The sequence below is a fragment of the Sphaeramia orbicularis genome, chromosome 21, assembly GCF_902148855.1.
Source record: "Sphaeramia orbicularis chromosome 21, fSphaOr1.1, whole genome shotgun sequence".
In the NCBI taxonomy this organism is placed as follows: domain Eukaryota; kingdom Metazoa; phylum Chordata; class Actinopteri; order Kurtiformes; family Apogonidae; genus Sphaeramia; species Sphaeramia orbicularis.
Window position 1 is genome coordinate 23,028,433 of NC_043977.1, and position 14,495 is coordinate 23,042,927.

The 14,495-nt window shown below is 39.3% G+C and overlaps 1 protein-coding gene across 1 annotated transcript in view; it reads right to left on the minus strand.

Moving 5' to 3' along the window:
• Positions 1-14,495, minus strand: part of LOC115411945 (obg-like ATPase 1) — a 43,834-nt gene that overhangs the window by 7,511 nt on the left and 21,828 nt on the right. Inside the window, exons 6-9 of the mRNA XM_030124248.1 lie at positions 13,874-13,954; positions 13,427-13,524; positions 709-849; positions 64-160 (exon numbers count right to left, since the gene is read on the minus strand). Coding sequence (XP_029980108.1) covers positions 64-160; positions 709-849; positions 13,427-13,524; positions 13,874-13,954 — 417 coding nt within the window. The remainder of the gene's footprint in view (positions 1-63; positions 161-708; positions 850-13,426; positions 13,525-13,873; positions 13,955-14,495) is intronic.

Here is a 14,495-nt window from a genome sequence, read left to right on the forward strand (position 1 = left end):
GTGCACGGCTGCTACACACCCTCACATTCGTGTGCATGTGCGCAGCAGGCAGCCGGCTCTTACCCGAATGGTCCATGCACGGACCTCATCTGGTCCAGCAGTGAAGAAGTACTCCAGCTGCAGAGCTGCGTAGCCTGTCTTGATGATCTTGCTTAGGGCGCTGGTGGAGAGAAAATTCAGCTTCAATCGAGGAAACTAAACTGCTTAAGGATTTCTTTCTGCCTCTGGTTTCTACACAAAGTTCATTTCAGTGGCAAGGCCCCATTCATTCCAATATAAACTCATTAAGTGAATTAAGATAGGTCACTTCATTTCACATAAGACATTCAACTCTCCAATGGTTTCTTTGATTAATTAGAAAGCTTGTGGACTCATTTAGCATTTTTAAGAATTCAACCCGATGCCTCGTTCTGTGCCGGGGAAAAAAAAAAATCTGCTGTCACAATTTTTCTCTCCATAGAGGTTTTCACATGAGAACAATAAACCCAAAATGCCCAAGTTATAATTATACCTACAGATGACAGATGACAGTTAAAAACTTAATTTAGAGGAAAACCCTTTGACTGAGTTGTTCAGTAAGAAGAGGGATCCTTTGCTTTATAATGGTAATTACTCTGCCATTTATTATTCTATCAGCACATGCAATTAAAGGAGTGCATGGAGGACACAGCTGATAATAAAGTGTGGGGAGACTGAATGCTAATTAACCTCTGCGTCTTGTGCTCTGTGCAGTACTTCTCCCTCTCCTCTTCACTCTTGTCCTGTAGCTGGCCCTCCAGACCGCCGCTGAAGGGGATGACCAGGGCCCCGGGGTCGTGACTGTCCACCCACTCCTTGATTTTCATCAACCTGGAAAAACAGCAGTGACGATTAACATAAAACTATGTGTTGTACAATGGGCTGTGCATATTCACAACAGCATGCAGCTCAGCATGCCAGCATTTAAGTGTCATAAAGGAGAGTGAAGTCTCTCTAAAAGTTTTCTCATGAGTTATACCATTCACAAAGTTTCAAATGTAATGTATACTTCATGACTAGTGCTGGGGTAAGTGTTTTGAGGCTATGAAGAAGTAAAAGAGGCAACGGAATAATAGAATACTCCATTACAAGAAAAAGACCTGCAATAAAATCTGACTCACTCAAACAATGTACTTTGTGTTATTATGAGAAATGAATGGCAATGACAAGCATAAAAAAACCTAATGCATACATGTGATGGCTTCTGCAAATACTTTAGACTAGACTAGAACATTTACACCAACAAAAAGCTATTTCTTTTCTGTTTTTTAATGTTTTGCAGTTCAGTGTGTGAAACACCCAAACTTATGACCTCATTTTCTGTTTACAATTGAGCTATTTTCTGAAAACAATGGCATAAAAATAAATAAATCAATCAATCATAGCAGGAATAATACATTGGTCTGGTTTAAAGTCGAATGACAATGATTTCCAAAATGTGCGATACAAAACAAATGAATGTCCCGAGGCAGATGGCTGCACGAGAATAAAAGCAATGAAATACGATTTTAGAAAATACATGAAACAAGTTGATTTGCATTAAAACACAGCAGGGGCAGATAATAGATGCGACTGAAGTACTTAGAGATTAAACAAAGAAATAAGAGAAAAAATATCCAGGCTTTAGACACTGGAAGGAACTGGTAACTAAATGCAGTTTTGGGTGGTAAAAATGTAAGACAATAGAGAATAGAAATACTTGAGTAAAAGTACAGTACAGTTCATACTCTCTTCTCTGGGATTTATCTGGATAGGATCCAATCTCCCTCAAGGATCCAACTAAACATTCAAGTAAAGACAGGAAGAAGAAGGACAAAAACTGCCCGCCAAGGGTTTTCTTACTTTTAAATGTCTTTGTCATTCTCTTAGCTGCCTGAGTGTTTTTTTCTTTCAGTCTTTCCTGTCCAGCAGGACACCTGACATTGCAGGACAAAGATATCCTTGCAGTTAATGGTAACTCTCAGTCAGAACAATATAAGGGGGTTAGGGCAATTATGAGATTAGCTCTACAAGCTCTCAGGCTGGGATTGGACAGGTCTCAAAGAACAGCATCACATAAATCCATTTTCACACGCCGGCCCTGACAGAGCTCCTAGGCTGGATTGATTCGAAGGGGTCCCTGTCATTATCTGTAATCCTAGTTTCCTGTTTAAAGCCTTTAAGAATCAAAGACTGGGAGGGACCCGACCACCTCAATACCACATCTATTCCAATAACAATGTCACTGCTTTATCACCTACAGCACCATATCGCTGCTCCTGCCTAATGATTATCAATATATAATATATGACAGAGTAACAGCCCAGCGAGACCACAGTTTTGCTTTGATTAAATGTTTTTCCAAACAAGCTAGAATAACACTAGAGGGTACTTTTGAAATGCCTCATATTCCTGCCTGTCTGTCTCTTCAGCTGCACATCTATTAGGAGCTGTAACCTAATATTTCCCTCTCTGTTCGTGTTGTGTATGCAGTCGACTGCCACCGCAATAAGGTGGTCGCTAATGTCTCAACAATAAAGGACGGAAAAATAAAACACATTTAGTTAAAGCCAAAAACCCTGAAACATAAGAGATGGCGGTGCGCTCCAAGAAGGGAAAAAAAATTCAATCTGAGATAATAACAGCTGTAGTTTGTCACTTTTAGCAGCACAGCTGTCTATTTGGTGGCACGTTATTTGCATTCCTCAGGTATGGCGTTCTCTACAGGCGGCTGAATAATGATTCACAAATCACTCTCTCCACACCAGTCAAGGGCTGTGATCCTTTGAATAGACCATTGTACCTGAGACTGTAATTGGTGAAGACTTGACAGAGCTGAGCCAAGCCAGCCAAGTAACAAAGAGGCTCTTGGTAGAAGGCTGAGGGATGATTTTAATAATGTGAAGCCGAGACGGAGAACGTGAGCTGCAAATGAGCACGGGGGTCTCTGGGTCCTTGCACTGAGTGACACGGGACCAGACAAACACCTTGCTACGGGAACATGAAACACCCCCTTCCTCAACTCCAGAAACAAAGCACTGTCAATTAAGAGCTTTGATGCTCCGTCAACACGACTCCCAAAACCAGCTCTGTCAACATCACCGCCGTCTACCCATGCCACTTTGCAATTTGTATTTATGTCCTTTCCAATTATTTGGATAAAATTTTACATGGAAGTGTAAATTGGGGAAATGTTTATGTAAAACATGTATTTTTTTTGTCGTGAGACGCCTTCCAGTCAGTCGTGGATTTTTAGATAAACAAGGCCATGTGTTTAAATCTGTTTTTCACTCAAGAGTTGATATGAGCCATGTTTTTTTGTGTATCAAAGACTCTACATACGCAGTGTTTTCAGCAGCAGAATGTCCAGTGTTTATAGGGATTTGACTTGATGACACATTGAATAAAAAAACAGCACAAAAACTGATGAAAAGAAAAACATAAAATAACTTCATACAAACACATAGAAATGTCTGTCAGAAATAGGCTTGACCTGGTCTCCTTTCATCCATGTCAATATTTTACTTCTTCCTATATGTGTAGGCTTTACACATATGAGTTTGAGAAAATCTAGAGCAAAATCTTTCCTTGTGTGTTTTCTTATACGGAGACGTCTTTCAGCCATTCGTAGATTTTTAGATAAACAAAGTATTTCTTTAAATCTGTTTTTCAGTCAAGAGTTGATATGAGCCATGTTTTGTGTGTATCATATAATCTGCACTGTAAAAAATGACTGTAGAATTAACACCAAAAATTTAAAAAATTGCAACGTAAAAAATACTGTAAGTGACAATACAATGCAAAGTTGTTTATTTGAAAAGATTTTTGTGTTAACGATTAAATCAAATATAGCTGTAGTTCTTACAGGAAGAGTATGTCAACAAACCAGATTTGTATGTAGAAATGATGTATTTCTATTGTTTTTAGAAAATAAAACTGTAAACTGAAAAACACTGTGGTGCTGTTTAAATTGCAAAGACCATAATGTTGAAATAACGGCCTATTTGCTTTTTTTTTTTTTTTTTTTTTTTTAAATAAAAAAAGTTATAAAAAAAATAAGTAAACATTTAACAATTTAACATTTTAAATTTGTAAATTAATGGGTTGGTAGAGTTGGTAGAGTGGCTCGTCCAATAACCAAAGGGTTAGTGGTTCGAATCCTGACTCTGACTGTCCATATGTCAAAGTGTCCATGGAAGACACTGAACCCTAAATTGCTTCCAGTAGGGCCTGGTGGCTTTGGACACCATGAAGGTGTATAAAGTGCTAAATAAGTGCAGGCCATTGACCGTTTAAAATGTAAAATCTACATGTTACTCCATAAATATGTTTACAGTTGGATGTGTTTTTTACAGTATTGTTCTGGTAACCACAGCTGCCAGTTTTTATCTGTAAAAACAATAGGATTTTTTTTACAGTGTACAAATGCAGCGTTTTCAGCAGCAGAATGTCCAGTGTTTATAGGGATTTGACTTGATGACACATTGAATAAAAAAACAGCACAAAAACTGATGAATAGAAAAACATAAAATAACTTCATACAAACACATAGAAATGTCTGTGAGAAATAGGCTTGACCTGGTCTCCTTTCATCCATGTCAGTATCTTACTTCTTCCTATATGCGTAGGCTTTACATATCTGAGTTTGAGAAAATCTAGAGTGAAATCTGTCTTTATGTGTTTTCTTATATGGAGACACCTTTCAGCCATTCATAGATTTTTAGATAAACAAAGCCATTTCTTTAAATCTGTCTTTCAGTTAAGAGTTGATATGAGCCATGTTTTTTGTGTATCAAATAATCTACATATGCAGTGTTTTCAGCAGCAGAATGTCCAGTGTATATAGGGATTTGACTTGATGATGCATTGAAATAAAAAAAAAAAAAAACAGCACAAAAACTGATGAAAAGAGAAACATAAAATAACTTCATACAAACACATAAAAATGTCTGTAAGAAATAGGCTTGACCTTGTTTCCTATCATCCATGTCAACATTTTTCATACATTTCTTACTTCTTCCTATATGCATCGGCGTTATACATCTGAGTCTGAGAAAATCTAGAGCAAAATGTTTCTTTGTGTGTTTTCTTATACGGAGACGCCTTTCAGCTATTTGTAGATTTTTAGATAAACAAGGCCATTTCTTTAAATATGTTTTTCAGTCAACAGTTGATCTGTACCATGTTTTTCATGCATCAAAGGCAGCATTTTCAGCAGCAGAATCAGAATGTACAGTGTATATTTCTGTCTATATGAAATAGGCTTGACCTTGTTTCCTATATCACCCATGTCAACATTTTTCATAAATATCTTACTTCTTCCTATATGTGTGGGCTTTAGAAAGTTCAAGAAAATCTAAAGCGATATGTGTGTCCGAGTGTGTGAGCATCTTGTTAGTCTCCCATTATGTCCCAGCTCTGAGTGCCATCTCTCACTGCTCCATTAATAGAAAGATTCAGCACTTTCTGGTCTCGATATCCTTCTCTGAACAAATGATGCCTGAAATTTTTATTCTTTTTATAATGGAATTCCAATGGCCTTTGCTGCAAATCAAGTGGAAATTTTTGCATATCAAGTGGGAAAAATTAAATGTTAACCACGTTTTAATGTGATTAAGGGTGACAGGGACATTATTTCTGCTAATCATTCACCAGTTTGAAGACTCAAACAAGGCGAACGAACAAGTCATGTTTGCGCTTTTCCTGCTGCCCTCAGTTCAGGAGATGGATATTGTTTTCTTACTCGTACTTTTATTAAACTTTTACTGATTTAAAACAGGATATGCTTTATTTTAGAGGATGTTTCACATGTAAGTGATTGCAGCAAAGAAAGCAACACTATATAAACCCTCTTATCAGTTTGTTTCTCATAGATCTAAGCTCTCATGCTTTTTATTGTAAGCTTTCTATGATGTTGAGTTACAATACCTAAAGCTCAATATATTGTGAAATGATAAAAAAAAAAACAAAAAAACAAAAAAAACAATTGGAGCTTCCACAACAGACTGGATCTGAATGGAGATATCCCACAGGGGGCCACCCTCTGGGTCTAGTCCATTTGTCTTTTTGTGTGGGAATCCTGAGGGGGGGATAATTCCTGTGTTTCCGCATGCCTGGGGCTTCCCTGGGCTTTGTCAGAGCTTTGATCTGCTTAAATGGCTCAGGAGGGAAAAACAATGGGAGTTTCTAAAGTACAGGGGCAGCTACCTGAGACAATGACCTGGGCCTGCGTCTGACATACATTCATACAGGTAGGCTTTATTAGAGGTGCTAAGCCAGTTAAGCCTGTAAAAGGTGGGCCATCACCTCCAGTTTAAGAGCGCCTTTCAGATGCAATTGAACGCTGACAGAACTGAAGAGTAATCCACTGCCAGCATCCTCCTCAGCTTCATCCCTGACACACCCACAGGTGCAGAACCAGCACCTGAACCTGGGTACGACTTGCCTTTGTGTTGAAAGGCCATTTTATATATATCTTACTCTCATACTGTGCTTAAGTATTTACATTTTCTGCTGCTTTCCTCCTCTGGGACTCCATTATATCTGTCTAACAGCCTCAGTTACATTCAGATAAAAATTGTACTCAATAGAAAATAAAACAGGCTTTTCAAGTAAACATTTTTATCTCATGATGTCTTACAAAAAGCAGCATGTAGCCAGGCTCACATTTCATATGTCTATGAGTTATTAAAGCTGCAAAATATATTGATTTTTCCCTCTAAACGTCTCATGTGGTTTCATTTGAATAGATGTTGAAATCCGCCTATATGTCACCACGTTGTAAGATTAGAGAAACATTCACAAACTAAAAACAGATTTGTGTATCACAACTTTGGTTTTGTTCTTTCCTCTCCCATTAATCATGCGATGAGCCCTCGGATTTACTGTTAATTTTACTTGTAATGTTGCATTTTACAAGCTGCCCTTTGTATGAGTAAAGAATCTGAATTCCCATTCTATGACTGCACATGACTGGCAGAGAATCATCACGTAATAAACCCAGGGTCTCCTCTGTTTCGCCGGTCACAGGTTGCAGGGACAAGCATCCTAGGGGGTTAGGATGCTGCGACACACAGCGTACAATCCCCCTCCTTTTTCCTTCCTCTGTGAAGGGAGACAGAAATGAGAGGTATGAGCTCATGGTGGCTTTTGAGGCTGGGAAGTCGGGGGCTCTGTGGGAAGCTTTTCATCCTCCCAGTGGTGAGCTCCTGAGCAACAAGAGTGCAGACGCTCTCTGCTCCCTGTGGCCATGGCCGGATGGAAAGGCATTACACATCAGTCCCCAAGAAGGAAGGAGATCTGACACACTCACACACACACACACACTATTGCCAATATTGTCAACTTCTTTTAGTCTTCAAAGCAATCACAAGCTAGAGGAAACAGAACACAGCACTGGCACAATGGGAGCAGCTTTAATTAAGAGCATCATCTCACATCGTACCTCAAACAAACCTCGAGGGTGTTCTGGTGGCAAGCTTTTTTTGAGCAACTTTCTTTTCTTTGATAACTACATTCATTACATTTTTACAGACAAATGCTGTGCCTGTAAATGCTTTGCACCTAATAGATAAAATCCTAACACCCTAACTATCATTCCCAGTTTGGTCTTCTTGATGGTTTTTGAGAACACATTATTAAAGCTGTGGTCTTGTTTAAAGCTATTTGGTGAGTGTGGGGGGGGTGAAAAAAGGCAAACATCAAAAATTCAAACAGTAACCCACAGGAGTACATCCTACATCACCCAAAATAATTCTCTATATGGGGTATCCATCCTGTCATTCACGGCAGTTGACTGGGCGAGAGAAAATAAGGGGGCTGGGGGATAGTGGGGGAGTCATCAAGATGTGACAATTGTGACAAGAGCAGGCAAAGTGTAGTGCCGAAGCACACCACATGGATTTCTCCATCTCTTCTTTTTTTCCTGGATGACAGCTTAATGTCTACCACATGCAATATTTATTCTCATCGTGTGTCAGACTGTCTAGCTGTCCTACGGAGTACAAAGAATGCCACTTATTAGAATAAAAGCAGAAGGAAGGTAATCAAGGACATATGTAACATCAGCCAATCATGCCCACTTCCAATCCGGCTTCTTTTTTTCTCCCCATTCATAACAGTTCAACAATAATCCTGGTAATAGGCGTTCAGGAGCTGTATGTGGCAACACTAAATTCATTTATTTGTCTCATTAGAGCTGGAAAGGCTGCAGGCTGCTCTCTGTGGCATGTGTATCGGTCATAACCTTATCACAAAGATAATAAAAAGCACAGCTCAACAAAGCCAAAGCTATCAGAATGTATCATTAGGCTGACTTGAAACTCACAGCCATTTCTTTTTATGTCTGCAACGGCAAAGTACAGGGAAACGATTCCCAGGGTGCCTTAACAAAAAAGAAAACATGTTGCACCGTCTAAATACATTAAAAACTGCAGGAGAACTACTTGGAATTAGGGTCATTGGACTGGGGCAGACAAATAAGGGACAAGTTATGATCTATAAGGGATTTTGGATCACAAATAAAAAAAAAAAATGTCTGCTTTGCTTTGGGTTTATATCATTAGTTACAACAACACAAGTCTGTCCTCAACACCAGAAGACAACAAAGACAATGGGGTGACATGTGACATGTCAATATGTCCTTTCATTACCTGGACCAGGGACAGTCTAGCAGACTAACCAGACCAACAGGACTTCATTAGCACCATCTGTTTCAGCTTTACTATACAGCCTGTCCTGTTGTTTTTCTCTCATTGAAAAGCTAGCTAAAGGCATCCATTAGGACTGACTGTGGCCAGCCGGGTACACATCTTAGCATGGGAAAGTGTTTCTCAGGATCCCACACTGCACAAGGAGAGAGTGGACGTCTGTACACAAAATAAAAAGGACCAGTGATCGTATATCTCCCACATGGCTTTGAACATGAACTGTAACTCTCTAGATAGTAGTTCCTAAAAACTTGGATGGAGCCAGTGGTTTTGCACTCAATAAAGTTTCAGTTGTGTTTATGGGAATTATGGTTTGGAGTAGCTGAAGTGGGCCGCAGCAACTGCTTTCATGGAGTGGCTTTCAGTGAATCATAATAGTCCCCACATCTCAGTTCATGTTGTGTCTCTAAATCTTGAGGGATACTGAGAAATGGCTGGCTGTTTGTGGAAATCATCAGACAAAAACAAAATGCATGCTTAATTTATTAAGGGGCATTCTCAAAACCAGAAAACAAAATATGAGTCAACACTGAGGAGATTAAGGATCTTTAACCACACAATCACTTCAGAGAAGCCACAGGTCAAATTTACACAGGTTGCCCAAACACTGAGCCCACACTTGCCAAGCTGCAGCCCTTGTCTGGGCTTCCTCTACTTTAATTGTCAAAGCTCCTCCTACAGGCCAACCAGGGTAACAGACACAGAGGAGGATTTTCTTTACCTCACAGTAATTGTGTTCTTTTTTTTTTAAAGCTAGATTTCTTTTACAACTTTAACATCAGAGATTTTATATAATATTTATACTGCATTAGAGTTTATATAAAAAGCATATTTTTCTGAACCTATGAAAAGATCAAAATCAGGAAGGTGTGAATATATCCTCCTCAACTTCTTAATCCTTAATTGTATAAAAAAAACACATGTACAAACATATAAAAACAAATAAATAGTGAATAGTGCTTTAGCTTTGTCTGAATCCACATTTGATATGCAATGGGATGCGTGTAGAATTGACAAAAAATAAAAATTGTGCATGGTAATGAAGCAACAAAAGCACTGACGTAGCTTGTAGATATGTTTTTAATAAATTTGTGACAAAGAAGAATAAGAAAAAAGAATAAGCTACAGTATGTCAGGGGATCAATTTGTTGTTGGTTTTGGTCTTTTCATGCAATTTGTTAACAGAGTCTTGCTCAATGATACCTCAAAAAAGAAACAACTGGTTTTGAGGGGATCCAGTCTACACCACACAATAAAGTGACTTTTCTGTGTCACTGCTTTCTGAAAAATTTGATTAAAAATAATGATACATTATTTCATGAGTCACTCCATCCCAGACAAATTTAGGAAATTCCTTTTGACACTGTCAGGAGTGGAGGAAAAGATCAACAGGCTGAAAGAGACTGAAAGAGCAACTGGATATGTCATTGTTTTGTGTCTGAAAATACTAAGTTTAACTCGACAGAAGTGGCACATATTACACAATTTAAGAGTCAAATAATAAAGAGATAATTTAACAAATAACTGTAAGTGTTGGTAATAATATAGACAGGTACACATTTTCCATACATGCTTCCTTTTTCTTTCACACATAGTTGTATACAGACAGATGGACAGACACAGACAGACAGACAGACAGACAGACAGAGACATGAATTTCGTCCTTAAAAGGGAAACCAGTCCCTACAAGTGACTGCGTAAACAGATTTAAATCTGTATATAAGAAATACACGGCCACAAAACACACAGCTAATAAAAGCTGTAAGCAGTGGTACCCTGCAGTTCTTACACTCACCAGGAGAACCCACATGGCAGAGGCACTCACAGACAGGTCACGCTTGCTGGTTTCCTTAAAGGTCAACTCATCTACTTAAGAGCCACCAATTTACTTTAATGTACATTGTCCAAAAGAAGAAGAAGGAAAAAAAAGAAATGGCAAAGGAAAAAAAACAACACAGCACATCTGGAGTATTTTAACTGCCCCCCCCCCCCAAAAAAAAAACATAACTGCTTTTAATTCTCTGAGGATTAAAAAATACCTGATATCGAAATTATTACGAGAAATAAAGATTGCTGCAGATGGCGAGCTTGTAAAATAAACAATATTTTAACTGACAAGTGAAAACAGGCTAACACTGGGCCGGCCACAGCCACCACATCATCAACAGTCCTCTAATGACCCTCTCTAACACACATACTACAGTATGTGGCACAGAAAAGTCTTCCAGGCCACACTGACGCCGGGTAAAGAGGAGAAAGCCTCTTGATAGACTCTTGTAGATGCCATTCCCTATCACGCAATGCCTCTCAGTCATAAACACATGACAAATGCGGCCTTAATCATTTTTTACGAGCGGGGATGTGCAGGGGGCAGTGCATGGCTAGAGGGGAGAGGGGAGCAGTGAGCAGCAGGCGGCCCCCTCTGCACAGAGGAGAGGGCTGTGTGGTAAAGTCTCCTCTGGAACATCACTCGGCCTGTGTGTCTTTGATCTCCACACCGCAATTACGCCAGCATCCAAATGAGCATGGAGTCGCCTCTGAAACAGACTTCAAACATGCACATGTACGCATTCTCATACACATACACAGTATAGGATTGGAGCCATGTGCTCCTCTCAACAGTAAATGATGTACTGTCTCCAGCAGAGAACCTGGGGATGAAAGGAGGCCTTGCTCCTCGTCTGATCCCCCCATTAATGATGGTTTGCTAAAGCTAATACTGTGTATTCTTGTCAAAACAAGGGCAGCTTGGTATGTGGTTCCCATACTCAAAACAGGATGATCTTAGTTATCAATGGACTGTTTTGGAGGCTCAAAAGTCTGCTGTGATCTAGCATGTTTGACAAATGCTGCCCCATAACATTACAACACACTTGAACTGAACTGTTATAACTATCATAAAAACATTAAAAGTCAAATAATATTTATGGTACAAGGCAGGGAAAATTAGTAACATTTACAAATACTGTGGCTGGAAACTTGCAATTAACAAAACACAGCAAAAAACTGTATACATATATATATATAAAAAAAAAAGCACTTGAAAAAGCCATGTAAACTAAACCTGTGATAAGGCCTGAATGAGTGTCCTGGGAGACACAGATGAAATTGGCTTATTTGCCTCATTCTAGGATTCGCCTTCTTTTCCTCTGCACATTAAAGCTGAGATTGCAATTTGTCTTGCTGTTTGCTTTGAATAGTCCTTAACCGTATCATCATCTCAACTGTGCTGGTGGAAAAACACAAGAGCATGGCGACAGCCAAATGGCAGTCTGGCGTCTCTGCTGCAGACTAGCTGCCATTAGGGCTGAGAGCAGCATTTATTGTACAATTAGGGCCAGCTAGATCTACCTGTAATCATCTCCATACAGGTGTGAGCTCCTCTCTGGACAAGGGAAGTGACTCATCACTTGTCAAACATCAACACTTTGATGTCAGTATTGTTCACTGAGGAGCCCCCAGGACACCTGAGCACTACTGTTTGCCTGTTTAAAACACTCTGAGATTTATTGCATTTCACACAGTTAAAAAAAAACACACACACGCAATGTTTAAAAAAAAAAAAAAAAAAAACTCTTTCTACTGATGACGGATGTTCCACATGCCATGAATCATTTGATTTATGAGCTCTTTTCCTCCTCCCTCCGTCTGACAGTCATACTTTCGTGTCAAGAACATTTTAACAAACAGTCATCGGTAAACAACTTCCCTTGTAATACAATGCTGCCAAGTAAAGCAGTAAAAACAAATTTTGTAAGAAGTGACACCACAAGCTTAGAGGGCAATTGGAAAAGTGCGATAACAATTCACAAGTTGGTGTTATTGACAAAACGGCTGTAGTGAGGAAAAGTAGCCCTTTCAGATATAATGGATGTCTAACAGGAGTCCTCTATGCGCTCTCACCGTGGCCAGACGACAACATTACTATAAAAACGACTTTTGACGCAAACAGGGTATCACAGATGTGAAAACACAGTGATGAAGTTTGGATTAGTGCACCCTTAGTGTTGCACAAAGTAAAAAGTAGACTTCTGAATAGCATTAAAAGGCAGATTGTCTTTGACTCACTGTTCCTCAGTAGAGCCTCAGCTGTCATCATGATCTGTGGGAAACTCATGGCTGTAAAATGGAGCTTGTAAAGCATGCTACTAATATTACTGTCTTGAGCAACAACATGTGAAGACAAAACCAAATATTTGAGGCAAAACCATTTTAGATACACTATTTACAGAGTGTTATCCTTGTGATTTATTGGCCCTCTCCACATGATATTAATCACTTGTTTGGCTTTGACTGTACATGTTTGTTTTGTTGTCATTTAAAGCCTTGCCTCCCTTTGATATCATATGGAAATGAGAAATTTAGATGGAAAATGGAGACCATATGCTAGTATGTGCTTAATGAAGTGCAGAGACTGAGGGCTGAGCGGGTTGTTGTGTTTGAGCATACTTAGTGCCACCTCCAGGCAGATCCTCTTGCAAAGATATGACCGTTTCTGTCAGCAGGAGACCACATTCAGTAGATCAGTGAGGGTAATTCCAAAACACACACCTCTCACTCCAACACACATGCACATGCAGACATGTGCACACACAGGTTCCATGGTTAAAATCCAGATCCAATCAAAGTGAGAAGAAATCATTTCAACTTGTTACATTATTAGAAAAACAGCTCTTTGGTGTTGATTAATGAGTGCTCCCGCCCGTCCTCCAAGTACTCACCATTTGTTCTTTCTCCTGATGTAGTCCTTCTCCGAGAGGTTAACGAGGTAAATCATTGGTTTAGATGTCAAAAACAAGTATTTGTTCAACACTTCGATCTGTGAAAAAGATAGACAAGGCAAATACTAAGAGTCCAAACTTTCCAAAGTAGTCTTTGAAGATGGCGCAGACAGAGATAAGTGAAGCCAAATCAAATTAGGGTCTGGTGTATAGGCACTGTGGGGAGCAAGTATAAAGCCTCTAAATCAAGATCAGCATGGCCAGATGTCATTAGCTTGTACAAAAGTAATGTCAAAATAGAACCAACAAAGGCTGTGCATAATCTCAACTTGTGATTTGCACAGAACACATGCTGCTCAAAAAAGAAAAACTAAGAATTAGCAGTTGGACTTAACTTCACCATGATAAATCAGATGAATAAAACTGACTGTAACATCAAAGACTTACCTCCTTATCGTTCCAGTCGTGATAGTAACGGACATGTTTCTTTTCATCCACCACCCAGCTCTTGATTTTGCACATAATGTCCTGTTTTGGGTTAAAAGAGAATAAACAAGAAGCTATTAAAGGAGATGAAAAAGAATATAAACCCAGCAGGGTATGGGGTAATTATTTCCTAAATGCATGGCATCCTGATGCCAAAATGAACAATAGCTGTGCTCGTATTCAGGCAAGAGTGGCCTGGCTTTGACAGGGATGGCATGCACAAGACCCTCTTCCCTCCTTTAAATCATGAGAAATGCCTTCTGGGGCATCACTGTTCTGAGCATCAATACTCCATTGGGATTGTTTAATGAAAAGGATAGTGAGAGCACAAAATTGGATAGAACAGGGAACTAATTGGGACTTGGTTAGTTAGGTGTAAATTATTGGTCCTTCCTCACACACTTTGCAGAATGTAGTCAGACTGAATATGCACAAGTGAGGAACAGAAGTAATTATTCCCTGTTTCTTCTGGACTAAATATTGAGAATTTCCAGCTCTGTATGCCACATTCATTACTGAGGTACTTGTGGGTTGAGACCACAGGCAAGACTGGGTCTTGACAGGATCTGGAAGCGGAAAAGGG